The 26,902-nt window shown below is 38.7% G+C and overlaps 1 protein-coding gene across 11 annotated transcripts in view; it reads right to left on the minus strand.

Moving 5' to 3' along the window:
• ATE1 (arginyltransferase 1) overlaps window positions 1–26,902 on the minus strand; it is a 153,070-nt gene that overhangs the window by 33,738 nt on the left and 92,430 nt on the right. Inside the window, exon 12 of one of the 11 annotated variants that reach the window (XM_023730030.1) lies at window positions 1,796–3,671. The exons of the other annotated variants lie outside the window; for them this stretch is intronic. Coding sequence (XP_023585798.1) covers window positions 3,600–3,671 — 72 coding nt within the window. The 3' untranslated portion in view covers window positions 1,796–3,599. Of the gene's footprint in view, window positions 1–1,795; window positions 3,672–26,902 lie in introns of those variants that run through there. 11 annotated transcript variants of the gene reach the window in all.

Raw genomic sequence — 26,902 nt, forward strand, 5'->3', positions numbered from 1 at the left:
AAAAAAAAAAGATTACAGCCTAGGAAGCCCTATGCGGCAGTTCTACTCTGTCACAGAGTCACTATGAGCCAGAATCGACTCAGCAGCACACAACAACCTATGTTATATAATCCTTTATTTTCTATTCTATTTCATTTTAATGATGCTTTTGAACCATCAAAATTGCTTTCACAAGCAGCAAATGGATCACAAACCTAGAGTTTGAAAAATACTGTCTAGTAAAACTTATTAGAAAGGCTAATGCCTAAGGGCTCAGCATTATTCCCACTGCCTTCTATCAGAAAGGTGCTCTATACCCAGCCTGCTCTGCGCAGGTCACTGCTGGAAGCAGCACACAGGTATTAAAATAACACCATGCCCTCCCAGCATCCAAAGCACCCAAGAAGCCTGTGAGCTCATGGGAGACACTGTACATAAATAAAATGTAAGGAAATAAATCAATTCCTGCTTGAGCGTTGGGAGAAAGTACAAGGAGGACATGAGTTTTACTGAGGACTTAAAAGATTGGCTGGATTAACTCTAGGGCCAGCTGAAAAGGAATGAGAGCAATCTAGATGGATGGAGTAGCGTGAACAAAGATCCAGAGTTGAGCCAAGTATAAGATGACTCTGAGGACCTGGAAATAGCAGGGTGCTGCAGAAATGGAAAGATAGGTGGGATACAATTTTGCAAGGCTGCAATACCACATTTTGAACAATATTCTGCATGAAATAGGAAGGCTTCCCAGCTGAGAAAGGAAGAACTATGTCTTGCATTCAAACAGGAATAGGCGACAGAATATACACACCACGAGTTGGCTCTCTGGCCTCTTACCTCCCTGGAGTTCTCACTGCATTATTGATGCTTTACTGTCCTAGAACATAAGAGGTCACTAGTAAGGGGCAGGGCCAGGTGGGCCACACACGTGCCTAATGTTAAAATTCGTAACACTGGATATTTAGAAATGAATTAATAATTTACTTGGGAAGTATCTATTTTATCAAAAGCAGTATCATCTCTACGTTAATTCCAAAACTGCTTTATCATGATGTGATATTATCCATGCTAATAAATCTGAAAAACTCAACAGCAGCCTAAAGCAGTGGTTTTAAATCTCGCCCTCCCCCCGTTTTGCTTATAGACCATCTTGAAAATCTGATTAAAAAAACAAAAAAACAAGATGAGTCATTTGCTCTGCCACACGCATATACACAGAATTTTGCATAAAATTTCAGGGTATGAGGACCCCCAGAAACCCACCGTTGGGCCATAGGAGATCCTAAGTTATGAATTCTAGTCTATAGCTTAGGGTCTTATCTAATAAGAAAGAGAAAGCAATTCTTAGCGATTCTCACCCTTGATAAGACCCTGCCAAGGGGCACAGAATATGAAGGAATAACTCAATTAAAAAAAAAAAAAGTGTGTGTGTGTGTTTGGGGTGTGTGTGTGTGTACGGGGGGTGTGTGTGTGTATAAAATCTCCCCAAATGATCACATATCTGGTCATAAAGCAATTCTCAACAAATTTCAAAGGACTAACCATCACACAGATTATATCTCTGAATATAAAATCAGTAACAAAAAGACAAGCAAAATCACATTTGTTTGGGGGGGGGAGAACATAGTCCTAAATAATCCAAAAGGAGCCCTGATGGCGCAGTGGGTAAGTGCTTGGCTGCTAACCGAAAGATCAGTGTTTCGAACCTACCAGCTGCTCCGTGCAAGACCTGACGATTTGCTTCCATAAAGATTAGAGCCTTGGAAACCCTATGGGGCAGTTCTACTCTGTCCCATAGAGTCGCTATGAATTGGACCTGACTCAATGGTGAACAAAACAACAAATAATCCAAGGGAAAAAGATGAAAACATAATGAAAATTAGCCAATATTCATAACTAAGCAGTAATAAAAATACTGTGGGCACAGGTGAAGCAGTTACAGGCACATATACACTCTGGGCACACAGGCAGACTGTATTTCTAAACCTTTTTCAGTTAGTGTGACCGCGGGACTGAGTCCTACCCAACGGAACGTAAGAAGAAGTTAAAGGCACTACTTCCATGACTGGCTCAAATGAATCCGCACACATGCTTCTTCATGCATTTCCCCCTTCCAACAGGTTGTAATGTAATGAGTCCCACAGGGTGACTTTGGAAGTCACATGCAGAAAACAGCAGAGCCTTCATCAGCCTGAGTTGCTCACTAACTGCACACAGAAAGGCTATACGGGCCACTGGTTCACCCGCACAGTACTGGTATGTGAGTAAGAAACTAACTCCCCTGTGTCTGCATCATTATACATTTTGGAGGGTTTTTTGTTATAAGCAGCTTGTGTTACCCTAAGCAATATAACTGGTTTAATATAAGTAAATCCATTAGCATTATTCATCTAATTCACAAATCAAAGAAGATGAATCATAGATTCATTTCAATAGGTTTTGAAAAAGTATTTTATAAAATTCAATATCCATTCATGATCAAACTCTTTATCAGACTGGGAATAGGAGGCAACTATCTTAATCTGATAAGATTAATATTAAGAAAAAACATATGGTACAAATCAACTTAATAGTGAAAAGTTTAAGTATTCCTAGGATAAGACGAGGGTACCATCCTTCCCCATTTCCACTTACCAACACACAGGGAGCCCCAGTCAGCACAGTGAGACAAAGAAAAGAAATATAAAGCATAAGAATGTGAAAGAAAGCAAAAAAACTGACTTAAATAGTAGCTTATATGATTACTTCTACAGAAAACCAAGGAACCTGCAGATAAATGAATATAATTGAAGTATTTAGTATAGTTACTGGATTAAAAAAAAAAAAGTACAAAAATCAAATGTATTTTCTATACCTCAGGAACAAAAAAAAATGGCATTTTCAAAATGGTTCGTATGTTTAAAGGACATTCGTACTTCCTTTTCTATAAACTAGACCCATCTTGTAGTTGTGCTGCTGATCTTTTCTTATTAAGTGAAAGAACTCTTTATATATTAAGGAAATTAACACTTGGTTTGTAAAAGGTGTTATATTTTTCCTAGTTTATCCATCTTTTGACTTTGTATGCCATGCTTCTGTGCCATGTAAAAATTTAACACAAAGTCAAATTTATGATTTTTTAAATGGCTTCTAGGTTTGTACCATAATCAAGAAGGTCACCCTCACTTGAAGATTATAAAAACATACTTTCATGTTGTCTTCTAATACTTTTATCCTTTCATATTTTACAGTTACATTTATGCTCCACCTGAAATTTATTTTGGTGTAAGGTATAAGAAAAAGATCCAACTTTATTTCCTTCAGATGTTTACCCAGTGGCCTCAGCATCATTTTTTGAACAATCTTCATTTCCCCACTGATTTAAAATACTCCTTTAATAATTTACTAAGTTCCCATATATAATTTAATCTCTTTCTGGATTCTCTATTCTGTTACACTGACCTGTCTACTCATGTGCTGGTACCATACTGTTTTAACTCTTAGAAGCTTTGTATTATATTTTAATATCTGGCAGATCTAATTCTTCCTCATTGTTCACTGCAGAATGTAATGGCCTATCTTGTTTAATTATGCTAGGATTCTGTATTTACTACAAAAATACCACAAACATGAGTAAGAAAGAGTTATAAAAACAGAATGGCGTTATCTTCGTTGTTGTGTTGCTGGAACATGAGAGAAGAAAATCCCAAGAATGCCTAGTAATAAAAAGAAATATATCACCTTAAGTTAAAAAAACAAACAAAATACAATTCAAAACAGATGAATGATACCGTTTCCTAATTTAAGGTGGAAACTGACTGTTGACCAGCCAAGAGGAACAGGTCAAATGCTGGGTGACCGGAGAGCAGGGAGCCGGCATCAACTCTGTGTCCGCAAGGTAAAAACAGATGCAATTTTCCTCATTACCATATTCCACGTAGACATGTAGATTCACCAACAGCCGCCTGAACCCAGGGGCTGGACTTAACAAAGACGCTGACAATCAAAAACATCTAGTCACTACCCACTTATTGAATTCTCGCTGTGGGACAGGCACTAGGTACTGGGAGTAAAAAGGTAAATAAATACATGCCTCTACACAGCTCATACTCTAGTGGGAGTGAGTGACCTGCACGAAGATGGAGTGCATATAAAAATATATTCAGTGTGACAGTGCACAGCTGACCCAAGTTCCTAGATTTTCACAATGTTATTTTAAGACAATACTGCTTGTAACAAGAAGTCAGGTTTTACAGAAAACACCTATTTTTGTATACCTGCATTGCTGCAGTGGGAGTCAGATGTTTGATTTTTAACTCTTTAACTATGTAGCAGCTTACTCCACTGAAAGACCATAAATGTGCATATTTTAACGTCTGCTCGTTATCTGAAATCAAACTTTTAGTGAGGTTAAAACAATATTTTCTCCTAAATACAGGCTTTTTTCAGAGCTTCAAATAGTCTCTCAAGCCATCAAAGAATGCAAAGAGTTTTATTAAATAAACCACTCTGAGATGTTATGCTTTCGAAACTCAGCTGGTTGAGTTATGTGACCAATGTGCCTGAAGCTGAACGTTCAGTCACCATCACACACGTGAAAAATGCAGGGCTTGAAAGCCACCCTGTCTTTTCAGCTGGAAGAAGAAAATGAGAACTGTTTGTATTAAGAATGCAATTACTTAAGGATTTGGGCCTACTTTCCCGTGGTCAGAAGAGAAAATATTTAATCAACCTCCAAGTACCTTCATTCAGAATGGATCAATAAAGTAAAAGCAGATTAATTCTTTCCTAGGGTGCTGACTTTTTTGTAAATAAGAAGAAATCTGAGTTACCACAAATTAACTAGAGTAGTCAAAATTTTGAAACTACAATTGGTCTGACATGGCTTAGCCCACAATTTTTTTTAGAGCGTTCTCTCCATTTGATCTACCATTTTAGAAAATAAACTCTAGACTCCCCCGTGCCCACCCTCCGAAAAAAAGCTACCCAACAATAACAACAAAATATGCAATCTTCCCAAGCAAGGACACTATTTCAAGACAGTGGGCTACAGCACATATAAAATGGGTAAAGTTTCCTGGAAACACTAAAGCCACCTTTTTATTTTTTTCCATTTTTTTAATCAACAGAACCTGCGGTTTTTCTTTTTTAATTGTACTTTTGATAAAGGTTTAGAGAGCAAACAAGTTCCTCATTAAGCAGTTAATACACATATTGTTTTGCGACACTGCTTGCCAATCCCACGACATGTCAATGCTCTGCCCTTCTTGGCCTTGGGTTCCCCATTACCAGCTTTCCTGTCCCCTCCTGCCTTCTCAGCCTTGCCCCTGGGCTGGTGTGCCCAGTTAGTCTTGTTTTGTCTTATGGGCCTGTCTATGGCTGAAGGGTGAACCTCAGGAGTGAATTCATTACTGAGCTATATAAGGGTGTCGGGGGCCATACTCTAGGGGTTTCTCCAGTCTCTTTGTCAGGCCAGTAAGTCTGATCTTTACGTGTGTGTGAGAGTTAGAATTTTGTTCTACATTTTTCTGCAGCTCTGTCTGGGATCCCCTATTGTGATCCTTGTCAGAGCAGTCAGTGGGGGTAGCCAGGCACCGTCTAGTTGTGCTGGACTCAGTCTAGTGCAGGCTGTGGTAGTTGTGGTCCATCAGTCCTTTGGACTAATCTTTCCCTTGTATCTTTTCTTCATTCTCCCTTGTTCCTGAAGGGGTGAGACCAGTGGAGTATTTTAGATGGCCACGCATAAGCTTTTAAGACCCCAGATACTACTCACCAAAGTAGAATGTAGAACATTTTCTTTATAAACTGTTAATGCCAAATGAGCTAGATGTTCCCTGAGACCATGGCCCCACATCACTCAGCCCAGCAATTCGGTCCCTCAGAGTTTGGATGTGTCTATGGAGCTTCCATGACCTTGCCTTCTACAAGTTGTGCTCGCTTTCCCAGTATTGTGTGCTGTCTTACCCTTCACCAACACTACCACTTATCTATTTAGTGTTTCTCCCTCCCACCCGACACCTCCCTCGTAACCAACAAAGATTGTTTCTTTTTGTGTGTAAACCTTATCATGAGTTTTTATAGTAGTGGTCTCATACAATATTTGTCCTTTTGTGATTGACTTATTTCACTCAGCATAATGCCCTCCAGATTCATTCATGTTTTGAGATGTTTTTGGTATCAGGGTTATGCTACTTTCATAGAATGAATTCAAAAATATCCCTTCCATTTCTATGTTCTGAAATAGTTTCACTAGTACTGGTGTACTACTCAATGAATGAATGAATGTTTGGTAGAATTCTGCAGTAAAGCCATCTGGGCCAGGGCTTTTTTTTGTTGGGAGTTTTTTTTTTTAATTACCTTTCTGATCTCTTCTCTTGTTATGGGTCTGTTCAGATTTTCAACTTCAGTTTGTGTTAGTTCAGCTAGGTAGTGTTTTTCTAGAAATTTGTCCATTTCCTCTAGGTTTTCAAATTTGTTGGAGCATAATTTTTCATGGTACTCTGTTATGATCCTTTTTATTTCAGTTGAGTCTGTTGTAACATCTCCCATTTCATTTCTTATTTGGGTTATTTGCATCTTCTCCTGCTTTTCTTTTGTCAGTCTGGCCAATGGTTTGTCAATTTTGTTGATCCTTTCAAAAAACCAACTTTTGGATTTGTTGATTCTGCTGCTTTTCTATTCTCTATTTCTGCTGTGATCTTAATAATAATTGTCTTTCTTCTGGTGGATGTGTGCTTCTTTTGCTCTTCTCTGTTTGTTCAAGTTGTGTAGCTAAATGTTTTGATTTTGTCCCTTTCTTCTCTCTTGATATGTGCATCTATTGCTATAAATTGACCTCTGAGCACTGCCTTTGCTGGGTCCCAAAGGTTTTGGTATGATGTGTTTTCACTCTTGTTTGATTCCATCTTTGACTTCTTCTATTACCCAGTTGTTTTTAAGCAGGGTGTTATTCAGTTTCCATCTATCTGATTTTTCCCCCCGATCTTCTTGTTATTAATTTCTACTTTGATGGTATTGTGATCAGAGAAGATACTCTGTACTATCTCAACGTTTTGGATTTTGTTTAGGGTTACTTTGTGGCCTGAGATGTAGTCTATTCTGGAGAACATTCCATGTGCATTGGAAAAGAATGTGTACTTTGCTGTTGGGTGGAGTGTTCTATATATGTCTATGAGGTCAAGTTGGTTGACTGTGGCCTTTAGATCGTCTGTATTTTTGTTGAGTTTCTTTCTAGATGTTCTGTCATTTACCAAGAGTGGTGTGTTGAAGTCTCCTACTATTATTGTGGAACTATTAATTTCTCTTTTCAGTGCTGGTAGAGTTTTCTTCATGTATTTTGGAGCCCTGCCATTGGGTGTGTAGATATTTATTCTGGTTATGTCTTCATGGTGGATTGTCCCTTTAATCAATATATAATGCCCTTCTTTGTCTTTTAAGGTGGATTTTGTTTTAAAGTCTCTTTTATCTGAGATTAGTACTGCCACTCCTGCTCTTTTTTGGTAACTGTTTGCCTGATATATTTTTTTCTACCCTTTGATTTTTAATACATGTATATGTGTTTCTAAGGTGTGTCTCTCGTAAACAGTATACTGATGGGTCCTGTTTTTTACCCATTCTGTTACTCTCTGTCTCTTTATGGGTGCATTTAAGCCATTTACGTTCAGCGTGATTACTGATAGGAGTGACTTTATTGCTGTCATTTTGTAGTGCTTTTTTTGGTGGTGGTGCTATTTTCTTTGTTGCTGTTATTCTTCTATGCTGGATTCCTTTTGTTTGTATTCTTTGTTGTTTCTTTCGTTTTTGTAGATTTTGTATTTACTGACTTTTTTTCTTTATTTTGATGAGTAGGTTAACTTTCTCTGTGTTTAACTTGAAATTTACCCCATCCTGCTAAGTCAGACTTTTATTACTTGATAACGCCTTGACTTCCTCTCCATTTGAAAGTTCTATACCTACACTGTTTATTCCCTCTTTTATTGTCCTGATGTCGCTGTCATTTAGACTGACATCTCTGGTTCCTCAAAGATATTTTAGTTTTGTTTTATGCTTAAGAGTTCATTATCTAGGTTGGTATCTGGTCGATACTGTCTTATGTGCTAGATTCAGGTTGTTGCCTGATGTCGTCGGTTCTCAGACCAAAGGACTCCCTTTAAGAATTCTTGTAAGTTCGGTCTGGTTTTTATGTATTCCCTTAATTTCTGTTTATCTCCAAATATCATGATTTCCCCATCATATCTGAGCGAGAGTTTTGCAGGATATATTATTAGTGGTTGGAAGTTTTTTTCTTTCAAGATTTTATATATGTCATCCCATTTCCTTCTTGCCTGCATGGTTTCTGCCAAGTAATCAGAGCTTAGTCTTATTGTTTCCCCTTTGTATGTGACTTTTTGTTTTTCTCAAGCTGCTTTCAGGATTCTTTGTCTTTGGTTTTAGCGAGTGTGATTAAGATATGTCTTGGTGGTCTATCCTATATGGGGTTCTTTGAGCTTCTCGGACAGTTGTCTTTTGGTCTTTCATGATATTAGGGACGTTTTCTGTCAGCAAATCTTCAGTGATCCTCTCTGTGTTCTCCGTTTTCTCCCCATGTTCTGGAATTTTGATCACATGTGATTTTTTTCTTTTGATTGTATCCCACGTCGTTCTCGGGGTTTCTTCATTTTTCTTCATTCTTTTCTCTGATTTTTCCTCAAACAAAGTGGTATCTAAGGATTTGTCTTCAGTTTCGCTGACCCTACCTTCCATTGTTTCACACTTTCAAATTTGCTCCTAAAAACACCTATTGCACTGTCCGTTTCTGAAACCTTGTTTATCTTTCAGATTTGTAATTGCTGTTTCTGTATTTCTAGTTGTTTATTTAGACATTTTGTTCCTGTATTATTTGATTTCTTCCATTGTTTGTCTTTTCCATGATTTTATCTATTTTCCCCTTATTTTTACCTGCATTTTCCTTCACCTGTTAGAGAACTCTGCCTATTAGAGTTCTGAATTCCCTGTGAGGTAGTTCCAGTGCCTTTTCTTCTAGCAGAAGGTCATCTCGTGTTTTATTTTGGTCCATTTCTGGGGCCATCTTCTCCTGTTTTTTTTTAATATGTTTTGATATTGTCTGCTGTCTCTAGGACATTCAGGGATTATTTTCTTCATTTATTAATTGTATATTTGATTGTTTCATCTTGCTTTTTGCTCTATTTGGTTGTGTCCAGGCAGACTGGCTGGGTGTGTTTTGTTGCTTGCTCATCTGTGGGCATGGTACTTCTCACCACCTTGTCCAGGTGGGCAGAGCTGTTCACTCAGCTATGGTGCAGCAGGGCTGGTCTAGCAGGGGTGCAGGGGCAGGGATGCGTAGTTTTCATTGTTAACTGGTGGCAACGGGGTGGGGCTGGGGGGCAGTGCAGAGTAGGGTTTGGGGGACTGCATTGGTACTGCTCAGTGGCATAAGGTCACCTTTTTAAAAGGCTAAAAACAGAGAAGGGAATGCATAATCGTCATCATTTACTAAACATTTTTTGGTGAGAGATAACCACTAAATTCTAAATCCTCAAAGGGAAATAAACGAGTTCTGCAAACCTTGTGATTTAGAACTTCACCAAACTGCTTTAGAAGTGGAAAACAAAACAAAAACAAAAAACTGACAAAATGCCCCTATATTTTGAGTTGCCAAAGAAGAGTAAATGTTTTGCTCAGAGTATGGCTATAATAGTCAATGGTTTTATTTTCTTTAATGAAAACCACTTATTTATTTGTAAAACCCAAAGTATACTACACACACAGACACACAAAGAAAAAAAATAAAAATAAAAATATGGCCACATAATATTCCAATCAATTTTAATAGGCTGTCATAGAATAAAAGTCTAGGAAATTCCAAAGTTAAATGTAAAACACTGGGGGGGGAAAGCCCTAGTTAAATACAAGTCCTGCTCTATTTCTATCAGAAATGACTGCTTCTCCCAGAAGAAGAGATCACACAATTTTGGGTTTTGGTCAATGGAATGAATAAAGGCATTCCTTTCCTTGCATGCTTTAGACTATAATTTAAAAAGCATTGTCATATTGATCTAATTTTCCAGTGTATAAAAGAATCACAAAATCTATTTTATGAAGAATATCTTAGTTTAGCAAAATATAATAATCAGAATTAGGCCTAAAAATTAGATTCCTTATGATAGCCTGAGGTAAAAAAACATTTCACTATAATATCTTACTGAACAACAGTGAACACATGTATCCAAAGAGTAATATTAAAGTGGTGAATATATGGAAAAATTTAATTTCTCAATCATTGATAACTTCAGCAAGAATATTTTAAAATAGATTAGCATACTTTACTTCTAACAAAAACACTAAGAGACCTTCCTTCAGTTAGGTAAGTTGTTAGTCGCCGCTGAGTCAGCTCCGACTCATGGTGACCTGATGTATAACAGAATGAACTGCTGCCCAGTTCGGTGCCATCTTTATGATCACTGGTGTTTGAATCTATCAGAAATCTGAACAAAGGCAAAAGCTATATGAGCGAGATGGAGAAGGAGCAAACACGGTTCTGGCAAGCATTGGCAGTGTTTTTCATTGTCTTAGTGAGATATAATTCACATACCACAAAATTCACTCCTTTAAAATGTACAATTCAGGGTTTTTTTTAGTATACTTACAGGGTTGTGCAACCACTGTCATTATCTAATTCCAGAACATTATTATCATCCCCCAAAGAAATCCCATACCCATTAGCAGTCACTCCCCATTCCTCCTCTCTCCAGCCCCTGGCAACTGTTTATCTACTGGCAATACATTTTAAAAGGGAATATTTGCTTATGTTGCCACACTTCCTATTGGAGTCACAGTAAAAGCAAAGGCCTGACACAGCCTATAAGGCCCTGAGTCATGCAGCCATGCTATCTTTGCTCTGGTCTTCCACTACTTTCCCATCTTCTGTCATTCCGCCCTGGCCTCCTGGCTCCCACCTGAGGGCTCCTGATTGTTTTGTCTTCCAGTCTTACAGACACTGTTGTACCTAACTCTGTCACTCACTTCAAGTTTGTGCTCAAATGTCACCTCCCAACAAAGCCTACCTATCCCCCCTACTACTTTTCATTCATGGACTTATCATCTTCTAACACATTCATTAATAACCTTATTTATTATACCTATAGGAATGGCCTTGCTAGAAAGTACGGTCAGGGATTTTAGTCTGATTTGTTCACTGATGTCCCAAAAACTGCGCCGTAAATAACTGTTGGATGGATGAACAAGAAATCCAGTAAAACCCCAACCATATCTTTCCTACTTCCTTTCTCAAAACACCACAGATGCGACTTTAATAATATCCTCCATCTTGCATAATAATATGGCACATACAAATCACTCAATCAATATTGGCTGAATTTGTATTTCTGATGCAGCACCACTCTATTTTTATTGTGTAAGAACAGTTCCTAGCCTTTGGGAATTCAGTAAATTATCACTGAATACTAAAAATACAAGTATTAAGAAACAATAAAATAGAAGTACAAGTACACTATCATAAAGCAGTCTATGAGAGTTATGAAAATTAAAAAGGAGGTTCTCATACTCCAGAAGGTTAGAAGCTACTGGCATGTGCCAATTTAGGTTTTTTACTCAAAGCTGCAAATACTTTTTTCCTTATGTTACTGACATACACTGTCTGTCCAAAGACAAACACAGCTTTTACTAATAAGTTTAATTAAGAAAGAAAGGAGGGAAAAATATGACTTGAGAAAGGGTCACATTTCATCTTTCAGAGTTGAGCACAGCTACTTTGGAGCTGTCTTAGTCATCTCGTGCTGCTATAACAGAAATACCGTAAGTAGATAGATGGCTTTAACAAAGAGAAATTTATTCTCTCACAGTCTAGTAGGCAACAAGTCCAGAGAGAAGGCTTTCTCTGTCGGCTCTGGAGGAAGGTCCTCGTGATGCATCAGTCTTACCTTGTTCCGGGAGCATCTCAGCACAGGAACCTCAGGTCCAAAGGACCTGCTCTGCTCCCAGCACTGCTCTCTCGATGGTATGAGGTCTCCATGTGTCTCTGTTTTGCTTTTCTCTTTTATATCTCAAAAGAGATTGGCTTAAGACACTATCCAATCGTGTATACCTCATCAATATAACTGTCGCTAATCCATTTTACTAGATCATAGTGATTGAATTTACGACACTTAAGGAAATCACATTAGATTACGAAATGGTACACAATTATACAATACTGGGAATCACGACCCAGCCAAGTTGACAGATATTTTTGGGGGACACAATTCAATCCATGACAGAAGCCCTGGCGGTGCAATCGTTAAGGGCTGGGCTGCTAACTGAAACGTTGGCAGTTCGAACCTACTAGCGGCTTTGTGAGAGAGAAGACCTGGCGGTCTGCTCCCATAAAGATCACAGCATAGGAAACCCTATGGGACAGTTCTACTCTGTCATATGGGTCACTATGAGTTGAAGTCAAGTTGACAGCACACAACAACTCTGGTTGTCAATAATATAATTATTATTATTTTCTCCCTGTGCTTACGAACACAGTCCTCACAACAATTTCACATAGAATCTAACTCCAGTCTCCTAACAACTTAAAAAGGTAACGAAAATAGACATTACTTCCACTGCATAGATAAAAAAGTAAAATCAAACTAAGGTACTGATAACCAAAACCGAACCGAACCTGTCGCTGTCGAGTCGATTCCAACTCATAGTGACCCTACAGGACAGAGCAGAACTGCCCCACAGAGTTTCCAAGGAGCGGCTGGTGGATTCGAACTGCCAACCTTTTGGTTAGCAGCTGTAGCTCTTTACCACTGAGCCACCAGGGTTTCCAAAGGCATGGATAGATCCTATGATTTGCCCCAAATCACATAACGGTAGTGATGAACTCAGAACCAGACTCTTTGATTCCCGTTCTCATTCCACGCTTTAATCTAAAAATATTCACAACTCTTTAAAGTAGTTTCAAAATCACTTCCAAGTATCTTAAAAATCACAGCCCAGTTCAAAATGCACAAGGACTCTGTCTGGCATCAAGGGCGAAAAGATGAGAGGAGCCTGGTGAGGCAGGCACGCACTACCGTGGGGGCGGCGGGCTTCAGCACCCAGAGGTCACCGCAGGGTGGCAGCGCTGGCTGCGAGGACGCACCAGGGAGATGCAGCAGAAAGCCAGAGTGGGCAGCAGTGCTGAGAACAGCTAGGAGGACAGCTACGGTGCCAGAATCCACTTTTGCTGGAGCAGCAGTGGAAGCTTTCCCCAAGCAGGCCCTTTTACAGTGTGTCTGAAAAGCTGAGTAGCACAGTGTTTGCAAAAAAAAATTAGACGCTTACCAACAGCAAGCACAGCTCCAAGACCTACATAGCTGTCGCCTTCCTGAGCTCCCAAATACAGGTCTGCCATAACTTCACCACATAGGACAAAATGAGAACAGCTGCTTCACCTCTGCAGATCACATGTGGGCCTACGGCTTGGGGAAGCTTTACCTTTAGTTTCACATTCAAAATGAACCGACTAGGTTAGTTATAACAAGAAACTCCATCTTTTCTCTGCACAAATGCCAATTTCCATAAATTCAAATTTGTTACCAGTAGGTATATTTCCTCTTTATACAGAATGATGTATTCGAAGCAACTTGCAAGTTCGTGAATGGATCCAACGGTAACTGGTATTATCGGGGGGATATTATCAAACCCATGACTTTTACATTCTGGTTCCTTCTATCTTATTACATCTTTCTATCTTTCTACGTTCCCACAGAAGTACTTTTTATAATTGAATGCACAACTGATCAAAAAGAAAAAAAAAACTTATATTGTAATGGAAAATTCCCCAAACATTCCTAAAGAAAGCACTGAAATTGCCAACCACCCTTCTGAAACAAATTCACAATATTAGGAAGTCCACTCTTTGATTACAGTAAATACAGAAATACATGATTTTAGTTTCTAAAGGGTTTACATCTTTTAAAGATCTTTACTTCTTTTTTGGCCTTTTTTAAGAAGACATTTGTGAACCTCTATGCATTCAGTACTACATGTGTTTGCAAACGTGACGTAGAGAATTCCCTTTGAATATTACATATTTCTTTGTATGAGTTTAAACGATGTGCAAATGAGAAGTCATTTCTTTAATTAAAGTTAAAGGACTTGAGACTTTGTTTTTTTCCGGGGGGGTGGGGGGGAATCAGAGAAAAGTAAAGAAATGCTTTCATATGATATTCACCCAAGTTAGCATTCTTGGCTTTTAATTGGAAACATCTGGGGATGGGCTTGGCTGATTGCAATAAAATTGAAGTTACCAATTCACACCCTGCCATTTTGAGGATATTTTGTTTTTACAGTTTTCAAATCAAAACCAAACGGCCTTTCCTTTGAACTCTGGTCCTGAAGCAAAGATCTTTATGAGGTTTCACTCTCAAGAATACTTCATAAATATTTTGAAAAATAAGAAGGATTTCTTGAGTATCTGAGAAGACGATAAACCAGGAGTTTATTTTGTAAGTTCAAGTTAAATTAAAATGTAAGAACACCAGAAAGACAATATTATTTAAATACACAGATGCATGCACACACACACACACACACACACACACACACACACACACACCAGTACCTCTGAACAAAAAAAGATTAAACAGACATTTAAGTCTTTTATCAGGGAAAGTTGGTGTCGTACCCCATTTTTCTTCAATAAATCTGTTGATTTTACTAAAACTAATTGCTTAAAGGGAAGCTCTAATGCTATAAAAACAAAAATAGTTCAGAATAATCATTAGAGTGGGGCTGTACCTCCAGAGAAAGCGAGGAAAACTATGGCCTTATTAAATCCAGTCTTTTCCCTGAAAGATAACACCAGTGGAATCCCATCCGCAAAGTCCCACAGCAGACCCCCTGCTCCCTGACTTCATTACATAAACAGAGGTTGCCTTTATCAGTCCCCAAGAGAGTGCTTGAGAAGGAACTCTAGCTGCTCTGTTTTCAAAAACTGTGTTTGGATTGTGCCACGCTCAGCTGGCGAGGTGAGCCAAGACCACGAAAGACAAAGGGCCTGAACATCTGAATCCGTTTGTGTTCCCAAAATTCTGAGAGCCGACATATGTACCCCATGTGCTGCGAGGCTAAGCTTTGAAAATTTAAAAATACATATTTTTTCCACTGACAAACAGAAAGTGATGGTATTCTGTGTTTCTTTAATTAAAATCCAAGGGTTCTCAAAGGTTGCAGGACTTACTTTAAAGCTTCTTTAAGACTGAGCTATTTATTTTACTATTAGCAAGTAACAGAGAATAAAGATTCTAACTCAGTTTTAATCACAATCTTTGCTTTTATTTTGGAAACCCTGGGCTAATCTTTTTTTTTCTTCTAGAAAATACAAAGAAAGCCTGTGAAGAAAGTATTCAGGGAGTCAATTTTCAGGCCAAATTTAATTTCAAACTTAAGGGTCATAAGTTGAAACGGATAAAAAAAAAAAAGATGACGATAAAACAAGAAGGCTAAACAAGAGAAAATGAAAAAATAAAATCCAAAGCTTCTTAATTTCTGTTAAAAATTAAATATATGTATGAATATTTATGTGTATATATGTGTGTCCATATATACTAGGCCTTCAACCATACTGGTAAAAAGAATCCCTTTCAATGTTTGTTTCATTTTTTAGGTTATTGCGAGGACAACAGCACTTAGAATCACTGGTTCCACCACAAGGCTAGCTGAGGCCCTCTCCTCACCTGGACGGAGTCCCTGAGTGGCACAAATGGTTAAATGCCAGACGACTAACTGAAAGGTTGGTGGTTCAAACCCACCCAGAGGTGCCTTGGAAGCCGTGGTGATCATCTTCCAAAAGCTCACAGCCTTGAAAACTCTACAGAGCAATCCTACCCTGCGCACATGGGGTCGCTATGAGTCACAATTGACTCAACGGCAGCTAACCACCACCACTTCACCTGCCAACAGTGAGAGGGGCCTCATTCCAGTTTTTCCCCTGAAACCCATCACCCTGCTGCCAGTGAGAGAACTGATGGTGTAAGTTCCCTACTTAAAAACCCTTCACGGGCTCTCCAACATCTATAGCAGTCTTTACCAGCTTTTTAAATGCAGGAGGATCCCTTTTTAAAGTCAAAAAAATTCACAGGTCTTTATGAGATAGTGTAATTTTTAGTTACAACTGATTAGAAATTACAAAGATAAAAAGCCACCACAAATTATTTGAAATGAATGTGAAATATACTCATCACAACAGAATGTATGTATGTTTGTAGAGCAACAGTACTCATGTTTATGCATTCATCCTACAGCCACAGTGTGTGTGTGGAGTCGGAGACCTCTTGCCGAAGCTCCCTGGTTTAGAGAGAGTGCAACCTCAAGAGCAAGGACAAGACCTGCCTTCAGCCTAGACGTTTTACTCCACTCAGTACACTCACCCAGGGCATCCTGTTGAGGCAGAAGCTATTCATCTCCCTGAGGCGACCTACCCATTCGGTCTCATGCCTACTCCACTTCTGCTCTCTCTTTAAAAAGCCTTCCTGGGACTCAGCCCCACCTCACTACCAACTAGTCTCAACTGCACTTTCATTCCTGCCTTCAACACATAATTATTACATGCCTGACACAGGCTAGGCTCCAAGCTAAGGACAGGTTCACCATGGTGGACAGTAACACTGCCAGTTTCCATTCTCAGGAACCTTCTAGTCTAGGAGACAGACTTTAAGGAAAGAATTGTACAGAAACATATCATTACAAAGTATGGGGAAGATGCTATCAGATAGTTTAGTAAACCAAAAATACCAAACCCACTGCTGTTGAGTTGACTCAGCCTCATGGCAACCCCATTTGTCACAGAGCAGAACTGCTCCACTTGGTTATAATCTTTATGGAAGCAGAACACCAAGCCTTTCTAATTTAGACTGGGGAGGGAGGTGGGGCCAAGACGGTCAAGTAGTCAGACGCTTCCTGTGGTCCCTCTTACAACAAAGACCCGAAAAAACAAGTGAATCGATTACATATGACAATCTAGGAGCTGTGAACATCAAAGGCAAAGTTGAGGAATAGGACTGCGTGGCAGGGGGAGGGAAAGACAGTTCGAAAGCAGTGAGAGTTGCCAGACCTGACCTGGCGGGAACTGGCACTCTGCAGGCCAGATCGGCTGGCACGTGCCGTGAGGCAAGCAGTGGCGTTTGGGAAGCATTTTCCACACTGGGAGAGACCAAGTGGTGGAAAGTCTACTCAAGTCTCCAGAACGAGTGAAAAGTGGTGCTCAGTCGGCAAAAGAGAAGTACATGTGTCTAACCCACTGCGCAGATCAAAAAACACCCCATTTGGGAAGACTCTCTCTCCCATTTACCTGCCTCCTCCCTGCTCTGCACCGGGTCCCAGGCTGACTTCAGCCGCATCCCATGGGCCAGAAGTAGGACCCATCACATGCCCTGAGCCATTCTCCCAGCCTTGGAGAGGGAAGAAATTAACAAATGGGGGGAAAAATAATCTGCCAGCTCCCCTAAGCCAGGAACTCAGGACAGGCACAGCTCCTTTGCCTAGGCACAGGCATAAGGGGTCCACGGACTCTGAATGCCTTTCACCCCTGCACAGACCTGTGTGGGCCTATTTCAGCTGTGTAGGCCCTCATTAGTACAATACAACAGGGTATACACCTAAAGCCTGACTTCAACTATATCAGCTATATGGTGAAGTGGCAGGTTCGTGACATTTGACACCGCTCTGCCCATGAAGCAGGGTCCTCGCCTACCCATATCGGGGTCCTGAGGACTGGTGGCTCCACCCACGCCACTGAGTCACCTGCGAGAGGGGCCCAGGAATAAGTGGTGCCTCCCAGTCCTTACAGCCAACAGCACTGGGTACCCATAGTTCGGCTGCAAAACCCAACCATGCTTTCCTCCCAGACACTCAGAGGCAGGCATCAGCCCCCTGCCTTGCTCAGTACATGACCCCCCTACTGCAGCCAGATACCTGTGCCTACTCCAATCACCCCTGCCTGTCTAGGACTGTAGGTGAGAACCTGAACCACACACTTGGTGACCAACTACCTGGACACCTGAGCTGAATCCATACAAGAAAAGTAAACAGACTCCTGGGCTTGCATACCTAGTAACAGATCTAACCACTTGGTGACAGGACGTTAGAACTTCAAAGGTGCCCATAATCAAACTAGCTCACACCAGCAGCCTATTTGGGCATATCGAAACAAAACAAAAGAAGCTAGGACACAGTAAGAAACATAAAATAAATATAATAACTTACTGATGGTTCGGACACAACAGTCAATATCAAAACACATAAAACAGCAGACCATGATGGCTTCAGCAAGCTCCTCAAACGAAGAATCAAGAAATCTTCCCAAGGAAGAGAACTTCTTGGAATTACCAGACGTAGAATACAAAAGATTAATATACACAACTCTTCAAGAGACCAGGAAGGAGATCATTAAAAATGCAGAACAAGCCAAGGAACATACAGACAAAGCAACAGAGTAACTTAAGAAGATTACAGAAGAGCATAAAGACAAATTTAACAGGCTGCAAGAATCCATAGAGAGACAACAAACAAATCCAGAAGATTAATAATAAAATTTCAGAATTAGACAACTCAATAGAAAGTCACAGGAGCAGAACTGAGGCAATGGAAGTCAGAATCAGTGAGATTGAAGATAAAGCACTTGACATCAACTTATCTGAGGAAAAATCAGATAGGCTGAGGAGGGTCTGGGTTGGCCTTTTTCAGAGATATCTGGGGTTCCACACAAATCTATTCTAGAGCTTAATACGATCTCTTGGGGTTGTCTATTTACATGCTTTGCTTCTCTTAATTCTGCAGTATCACCCCTTCTTTCTTCCTCCCACCAACCCAACTTAGAGTTTCTGAAGAGCTAGGAGTATATCTTTTCTTTGCATGCCTGGCCTAGGCAGAATACCTTGTATGGACTGAGTTCTCAATATATACTTATTGAATATTTATTGAGTTAAACTGAATTGTGTCAAGTTGTATTTCTAAGAAACAGAGAATCAGAGACTCAAAACCAGAAGGGCCTCAGACCTTTGTAGTTAGTATCCAGTTTCTTTTTAATGTTTAAAAAAGAAAAAAAAGGGAAGGGCAGAAAAGTTAAGCAGCTTAATCAAGGCTAATTACTGGTAAAGTTAAGATTAAAACCTCAATCTCAATATTCTTTCTCTGTTAAAATTGCCAAGCTAAAACCAGACATAAGTATGAGCACCTAAATTGTGTCAGCAATATCCCATGCCCCTGTTTATGGGGATATGCCTACTTAGAACCATTCAGAATCTGGCTCCTTTAAAAACAAATTGGTTTTACTTTTCAACATTCTTTTTTAAATAAATATGGCCTGAATCAAACAAATGCTAAAACAGTCACCAGTAAATACACAGCTTCCATAAAATCAGCAAGCTGCCTCTGATAGATCATGTCTCTAACCAAAGCTATTAAGTTTTCTAGAATATGAAAATAGTAAACATTTTTCAATACCCAAAAACCTTGATCATAAAAGTCTGTTTAATTACACCCATGAGGGAAATCAGAAGTTAGCTATAACCTCATATTTATCCCCGGGGTGCAATTTTTGGTAATCATTCCTCTTTTTCTGCCTGATGGAAAATTCATCATAAATGACTTAAATGCTTGAAGTCTGAGGATAACCTTTCCCCCCTCAATTGTGCAGCGGGAGGTGTCCTGGTGGGGTTTACATCCTCCCTTCTTGGATGTCATCAGTACTGTGGGCATTTCTACAAGGAGGGGCTTGGACAGAGGGTAGAGTAATAGCTTGTTGTGAACTTTCTACACGTCAGCAAGTTCAAAAGATACCTAACAGATCACTTCCCCCTGCCCTTTCTAAATGGTCATCAGTCATGCAACTATGAAGAACATGATCATTTTTAACTTAAACAGAGTTATTCACAGGGTAAGCAAATCGGGCTTATTCACAGAATTTTAGTCAAATTACTGCCAAGAATTTCTCATGTTACAAACATCAAAGGGTCTTAAATGCTAACTTGGGAAATCTTACTTCTTCATTCCTTCTAAGGCATCCAGCCTAAAGGATTATATTGGTCCAAACTCAATTAACCATGCTGTTAGCACAGAATTTAGAGTTATAGTAATCCTCAAGATCACAGTAATCATTAATGTCTCTGGAAATTTATCATTTAGTTCACTACAAAATCATGCACATACTAAACACAAAGATTTTCAGTATTTTCATGCATGATTTGTAAGTGTTATTTATGACTTTATGTTAAAATATACGTATACAACGAGAAAGTTTTCAATGGCTATACCACTAAAATAAAATTCTTCTATAATGACATCTATCTTTGACTTTACACACACAAAAATACATTTTACCCTGAAATTTTAAGAAGCCAATCATCACATCTCCATCCAATAATAGTTCGGAGAAATCAAAATATAGTAATTATCTTATCAGTTTACCATGTCAGAACTCTCTGGAAAGAGTATAAATAAAATTGAAGCTGAAATCTACATAACTTCCAGATGTGGGAAAGTATAATCTTGACAAGTTACTAGAATGCAGAGCCTGAAATTATGGTCGTCGTCATAGAGATGACTCTGGTTTTCAGCTTAAAAGTTTGGAGCAGTGAGTATATTTGGAAGCTGTTGATCTGCAGAATATCTGTCAGCTTCTGATGACGCAGGATCTAAGGAACACGAGGTGGCACAAAGCATTCATTCTGTAAACGTATCTTTGGTATCATTATGAACTCAGAGATTTAAAGATATTTAATGTGTTTCATGCATGATCAGTTATCCTTACTGATGCTTAAATTGTGCCAATTTTGGCCAGCGGGAGCCAAATTCAGTTGCTTCCTGACTCCTTTGGACAAAACCCTAGTAGTTTATGAGAGCTTCCATCTTGCTAACATCTTTTTATCTTCACACAGGTTATTTATGAAACGAGTTTTAACTATCCTCAGACTTCAGTGAGCGTTTTTCTAGTGCTGAATAAACTTTAGTCTTTGAGCAGTGTGATCTATGAGCAGCTAAGTCTCCTTTCTGAAATAACAGCATGGAGCACTCTCAAGATGACTATGAAGAATCATACAGGCAGAATTAAATGTCAGCTTTCCAAAGCACTTTTAGCAAATACCTAGCCTTAATGGAAGGGTATATTAAAAAAAAAAAAAGAAAAAAAAATCTGAAAACTAGAGTAAGTCAAATGCATTAGGAACATAAAAAGGAAATTTATACTTTCAAATCAAATTGTAATAAAACAACTAAATAAACTATTGTTTAAAATTTTCCATCTATAACAGAAGTCACTAATTGGCAAAAATACACAACTTTTAGTAAAGAAAAAATTTAAACCAGTGTTAATAAAAAAAAAATACTAAGCTAATATTAATTGAGTGGTTACTATGAGCCAAACACTACACTAACTGCTTTACACAAACTACCTTATTAATCTTCACAATTATAAGGAGTGGTGAATATTATCCACATTTTACAGATAAGAACACTAAGGCTTGGAAAGGCTGTACATACAATAAGGCACGAAGCCAAGATATGAACTCTGTTCTTCTGTCTTTGGGAACTAGATCTTAACTCTGCTGTCCTCCAGAAAAATGGAAACTAAAAAGATCTAAATTCTGTAAGGAAATATATTTATAGTTCACTTTTCTCCAGTATTTCATTAAGAGAACACAAACATATTTAATTTCTAAATGTTCACAAATAATTGGAAACATATAATACATTTTTAAAATCTGAATGTTCAGAAGCAGCTATGAAAAAGAAAGCGATTCTACTGCTGAATAAAGGTTGTACGGGAGAGGATATTCACACAATCTCAAAGTATGATCTCACAGATTACTTACTAATTGCCAGAGGAAAAAAAGGAGCTCTACAGTGGAGAAAACTGGTAGATCCCACCTTAACCACATGAGCTAACTTAACTTCATCAATACCATCAACGACAGGACAAGCGAACATTACATGACTGCTGATGTGACACTCAAGAACAGCCCAGCATCTTCTGGGTAGTATTCCCACCAAAAAGGTTTAACCTGAATAAAATTATGAAGAAATAATTAGACAAACTCCAATACTGGGATATCAAACTTCTCAAAAATGTCAACATTATGAAAGAAAAAAAAAAAACTTACAGTTCTAGATTAAATCATACTACAGAAATATAAAACTAAACAGAACATGCGAGCATTGATTAGACCCAGGACTGAGGAAAAAATAAAGGACATTATTGCAAAAATTGGGAAATTTGAATATGGACTGTATATCTGATTGTATTATTATAATTTTTAATTTCTTGAGAGTGATAATTGTATATTGTAGTTAAGTAGGAAAACATCCTTGACCTTGGTAGAGCCATGCTAAAGTACTTAGATGCAGAATGTTACAACTTCTGAAACTTATTTCCGAATGTGTCAGCAGAAAAATTATGTACATACAAACACATCCATATACTTCTATCTGTATACATACAAAGAGAGAAAGCAAATGTGTTAAGATGTTAGTAACTGGTGATTGTGGGTGAAGAATCTGTACTATTTCAACTTTTATGTACATTTGGAATTCCAAAATTTTGGGGAAAAAACATTCGATAAATATATACTTCAACTATAAATATTATAGGATAAATTACAGTAAAAGCCACTTCATCCAAAGTGGACAAGACTAGCAGTGGTAAGTTAAGTGAAAAGGCCCATGACATTGTGTGTGTGGGAAAATACATACATACATACATACCTTAAATATCTTAAGTAGCCATTCTTTGATTTAGGGCCAACCTTTCTTTCAGAACGTATCCCTGTGACTTTCAGTTAATGGTTCTTTAAAGAGCAGTGAGAACTTTACAAAAGTGCAGAATCTTTCTGAGATTTTATGGATTTTTTACCCCAACCCCTTTTAGTTACATCATCCACCATTAATTTGACAGTAATTATTTATGACTCATCTTCGAGTCTGTCCAAAGCATTCAAATTAATTTTAATGGAAATAATTAATTTTAAAAATCTATTAGCAGTTTGGAGCCCTGGTGGTGCAGTGGTTAAGAGCTATGGCTGCTAACCAACAGGTCGGCAGTTCAAATCCAACAGCCGCTTCTTGGAAACCCGACAGGGGCAGTTTTACCCTGTCCTATAGGGTTGCTATGAGTTGGAATCAACTTGACGGCAATGGGTCTCTTTTGTTTTGTTTTTTTAATTATCAGTTTACTTAATATTTAATTAAATTATATCATTACAACAACAAGTAAAATTGGCGTTAAAAAGACACTCAAAAGAGACATGCGGGTGGACTGAAGCATAATCTATCAGCCATGAGGCATCACTGGGGAAGGAAGGGGCATCAACAGATAAACTAAGTGCATAAGGAATTGGTTCAGGGACCTGGGCAGGGAGCAGCAAGCTAGAGCCCCAGCTATTATGCCAGGACACAATGCTGACACAGCAGTTACAAGGGTTCTCATACCCCAGGGGGCTGAGGGCCACAGCTGAAAAGGTGCATCTGCACAGGGATTAGGTGACCCTAAGTAGGGGTTGAAAGAATAGAGTGGAATGGAGCCAGGACAGAGCTGCTGTAGCATTGTAGATGGCTTTAGAGGAAATAAAGCTAAAGAAGGGGGGAAAAAAAAAAAAGGCAAAAGACAATTATCTATTTTCATATTGTTTGAAGTTATTCTTCATTTTTCCTGCCAAGCTGTCCTCTAAAGAGAAATAAATTTAAAAGGAGCAGAACTTTTATTTCCTTTATTGCAAAGGAGCTGACATCACTGAGTTCTTCAATTTTCCTTATAATTCTCCTGAGAACTTGCAAAACTAAGCCTGGGAAATACTGAAAGAACAAAAGTAACCTTTTAGGACTTCAACCTGAAACTCAAATAGCCACTATTAAAGAAACATAAAACTAAACAACCTCGACATCAGCACTACTGGCTCCTAAAAGGTAGTAAAAAATGTATCAGCACCTAAATAAATTCCAAAATTTGTAGGAACAGAGAGACAAACTTACATTTTATCAGTTTATAAAAAAAGAATTCGAGGCAGCCAAGTGAATTTTTAGTACAACGAACTTAACAGAAGTAAAAATAAAACTAGAAAGCAACTGGCTTACTCTTTTCCAAACAGGAAGTATCCTTTGTTATACTCCTGTGTATGTTTTCAGTCTAATTTTAAATAGCTTCTATGAGATTTTCCTCTGCTCTCCTTGGAAAGATATTTCCCAACTGGATAGATGCACAGTAAGTATGGAATCTTTACACTTAGCAAAAAGAACTAATTCTTCCTGCAAAAGAACTAATTCTGTGATAACATCTCAAAAAGACATACACAGACAGGTGTCTGCCACAATGTTATTTATAACAACAAAAAAGGAACAAACTTAAACATCCAGTAAAAGACTTGGTAAGCTGTGGTACATCCTCTTATAGAACACTTACAGTCATTTAAAATGACGTGTATGCAAGAGATTTAAGGAAAATGGGAAAATACTCATGATACAAGTGGAAAAAGGTAGAAAACTGCACATATCACATAACAATTGTGTAAAAAAATAGTATCCACTACAAAATCTAAGGAAAAGCGTCAAAATCTAACAAAGTGTCAACAGTGATTAGCCCTGTTGTTGTTGTTAGGTGCTGTCGAGTTGACTCTGACTCATACCCATCTTAGGTACAACAGAACAAAACACTGCCCAGTCTCGTGCCATCCTCACAATCGTTGCTATGTTTGAGCCCATTGTTGCAGCCACTGTCTCAATCCATCTCGTTAAGGGCCTTCCTCTTTTTTGCTGACCATCCACCTTACCAAGCATGATGTCCTTCTCCAGGGACTGGTCCCTCCTGATAACATTTCCAAAGTACATGAGACAAAGTCTCGCCATCCTCACTTCTAAGGAGCATTCCGGCTGTACTTCTTCCAAGACAGATTCGTTCGTTCTTCTGGCAGTCCAAGGTATATCCAATATTCTTTGCCAGCACTGTAATCCAAAGGCATCAATTCTTTTGTCTTCCTTATTCATTACCCAGCTTCTGCATGCATCTATGAGGCAACTGAAAATACCATGGCTTGGGTCAGGTGCACCTTAGTCCTCAAAGTGACATCTTTGCTTTTTAGCACTTTAAAGAGATCTTTTAAAGCAGATTTGTCTAATGTAATATGTCATCTGATTTCCTGACTGCTGCTTCCATGGATGCTGACTGCAGATCCAAGTAAAATGAAATCTTTGACAACTTCAATATTTTCTCCATTTATCATGATGTTGCTTATTGGTGCAGTTGTGAGGATTTTTGTTTTCTTTATGTTGAGGTGTAATCCATGCGGAAGGCTGTAGTCCTTGATCTTCATCAGTAAGTGCTTCAAGTCCTCTTCACTTTCAACAAGTAAGACTGTGTTATCTGCATAACACAGGTTATTAATAAGCCTTCCTCCCATCCTGATGCTGTTCTTCTTCATATCATCCAGCTTCTCGGATTATCTGCTCAGCATACAGACTGAATAAGTATGGTGAAAGGATGCACAGCCTTCCTGATTTTAAACCACACAGTATGCCCTTGTTCTGTTCGAACGACTGTCTCTTGGTCTATGTACAGGTTCCTCATGAGCACAATTAAGTGTTCCAGAATTCCCATTCTTCGAATGTTTTTATTAAGAATAAAAATTGCCTCAAATCCTCTAACCTAGAGGAGAACTGCCCCATAGGGTTTCCTAGGAGCAGCTGGTGCATTCGAACTGCTGACCTTTTGGTTAGCAGCCGAACTCTTAACCAGTGCGCCACCAGGGCTCCCCATTTATCATTAGGGAAACGAAAATCAAAAGCACAATGAGATATCACTGCTAAGAATGTTTTTCTAAGAGCAGAGTTGTTCTGGAATACTAAACAGAATTAGTGGAACTGCATCAATACCTTCTTCCTACCTAAATCAAAACCTATTCACTGTGTAACACTAAGTTAAAAAAAAAAAAAAAAATTAAGAAAGTCTACCCTTTAATGTTACAAAGGACATTATGGGTCAACTGATGAAACAGGAATACAGACAGTAGATTAACGTATTTTACTAATGTTAAATTTAATGAAATTAATAAGTGTAATGGGATTTTGTAGAATACTCCTATTCTTGGGAAATACACATAGAAGTATTTTGAAATGAAGGACCACAATATAGGCAACTTACTTTCAAATGATTCAAAAATAATGTGTGTGTTTGTAAACACATACACATACATATGCATGTGTTGTGTGTGTGTGTGTGTGTGTGTGTGTGTGTGTATGTGTGTGTGTGTGTAAGGAGCTCTGGTGGCACAGTGGTTAAGTGCTCGGCTGCTACATGAAAGTTCGGTGATTTGAACCTAACCACTCTGCAGGATACAGACGTGTCAGTCTGCTTCTGTAAAAATTTACAGCCTTAGAAACCCTATGGGGCAGTTCTTCTCTGTCCCATAGGATTTCTGAATCAGAATCGACTCGACAGCAATGGGTTTGGTTTTTTGGTTTTTATGTGTGTGGAGATATAGGCAGATAACAGATAAAGCAAATGGAGTAAAGCGTTACCCATAAGTGAAGAGTAAAGGGTATATGGATACTCACAGTACCATTTTTATTCTTCCAATTTCTCTCAAAGTTGAAAATTATTTTTTTTAAAAGTTCAATAGACTTCCGGAAAAATGGCACTCTAGGCAGAAGCACCACGCCGTCCCTCCACAGCAAAGATCCGAAAAAATAAGCCGAACAGAGAAACAACAATCCTGAGACCCTAAAACATCAAATGAAGACATAAAGAACTCAGCCAAGCACCAAATGGAGTGAGAAAACTGACAGAGAACCAACAGCGAGGAGAGATTCATGCAGAGGTCCCCTATCAGCTAACGCAGCGCGAATCCACCATCCTGGACTCCTACCAGACACCAGCAAGCGGGGTATGAGAAAGCAGCTTCATGGAGCTTCCAGCGGGAGACAAAACAAC

Source organism: Trichechus manatus, unplaced genomic scaffold (genome assembly GCF_000243295.1).
Source record: "Trichechus manatus latirostris isolate Lorelei unplaced genomic scaffold, TriManLat1.0 scaffold00031, whole genome shotgun sequence".
NCBI lineage: Eukaryota > Metazoa > Chordata > Mammalia > Sirenia > Trichechidae > Trichechus > Trichechus manatus.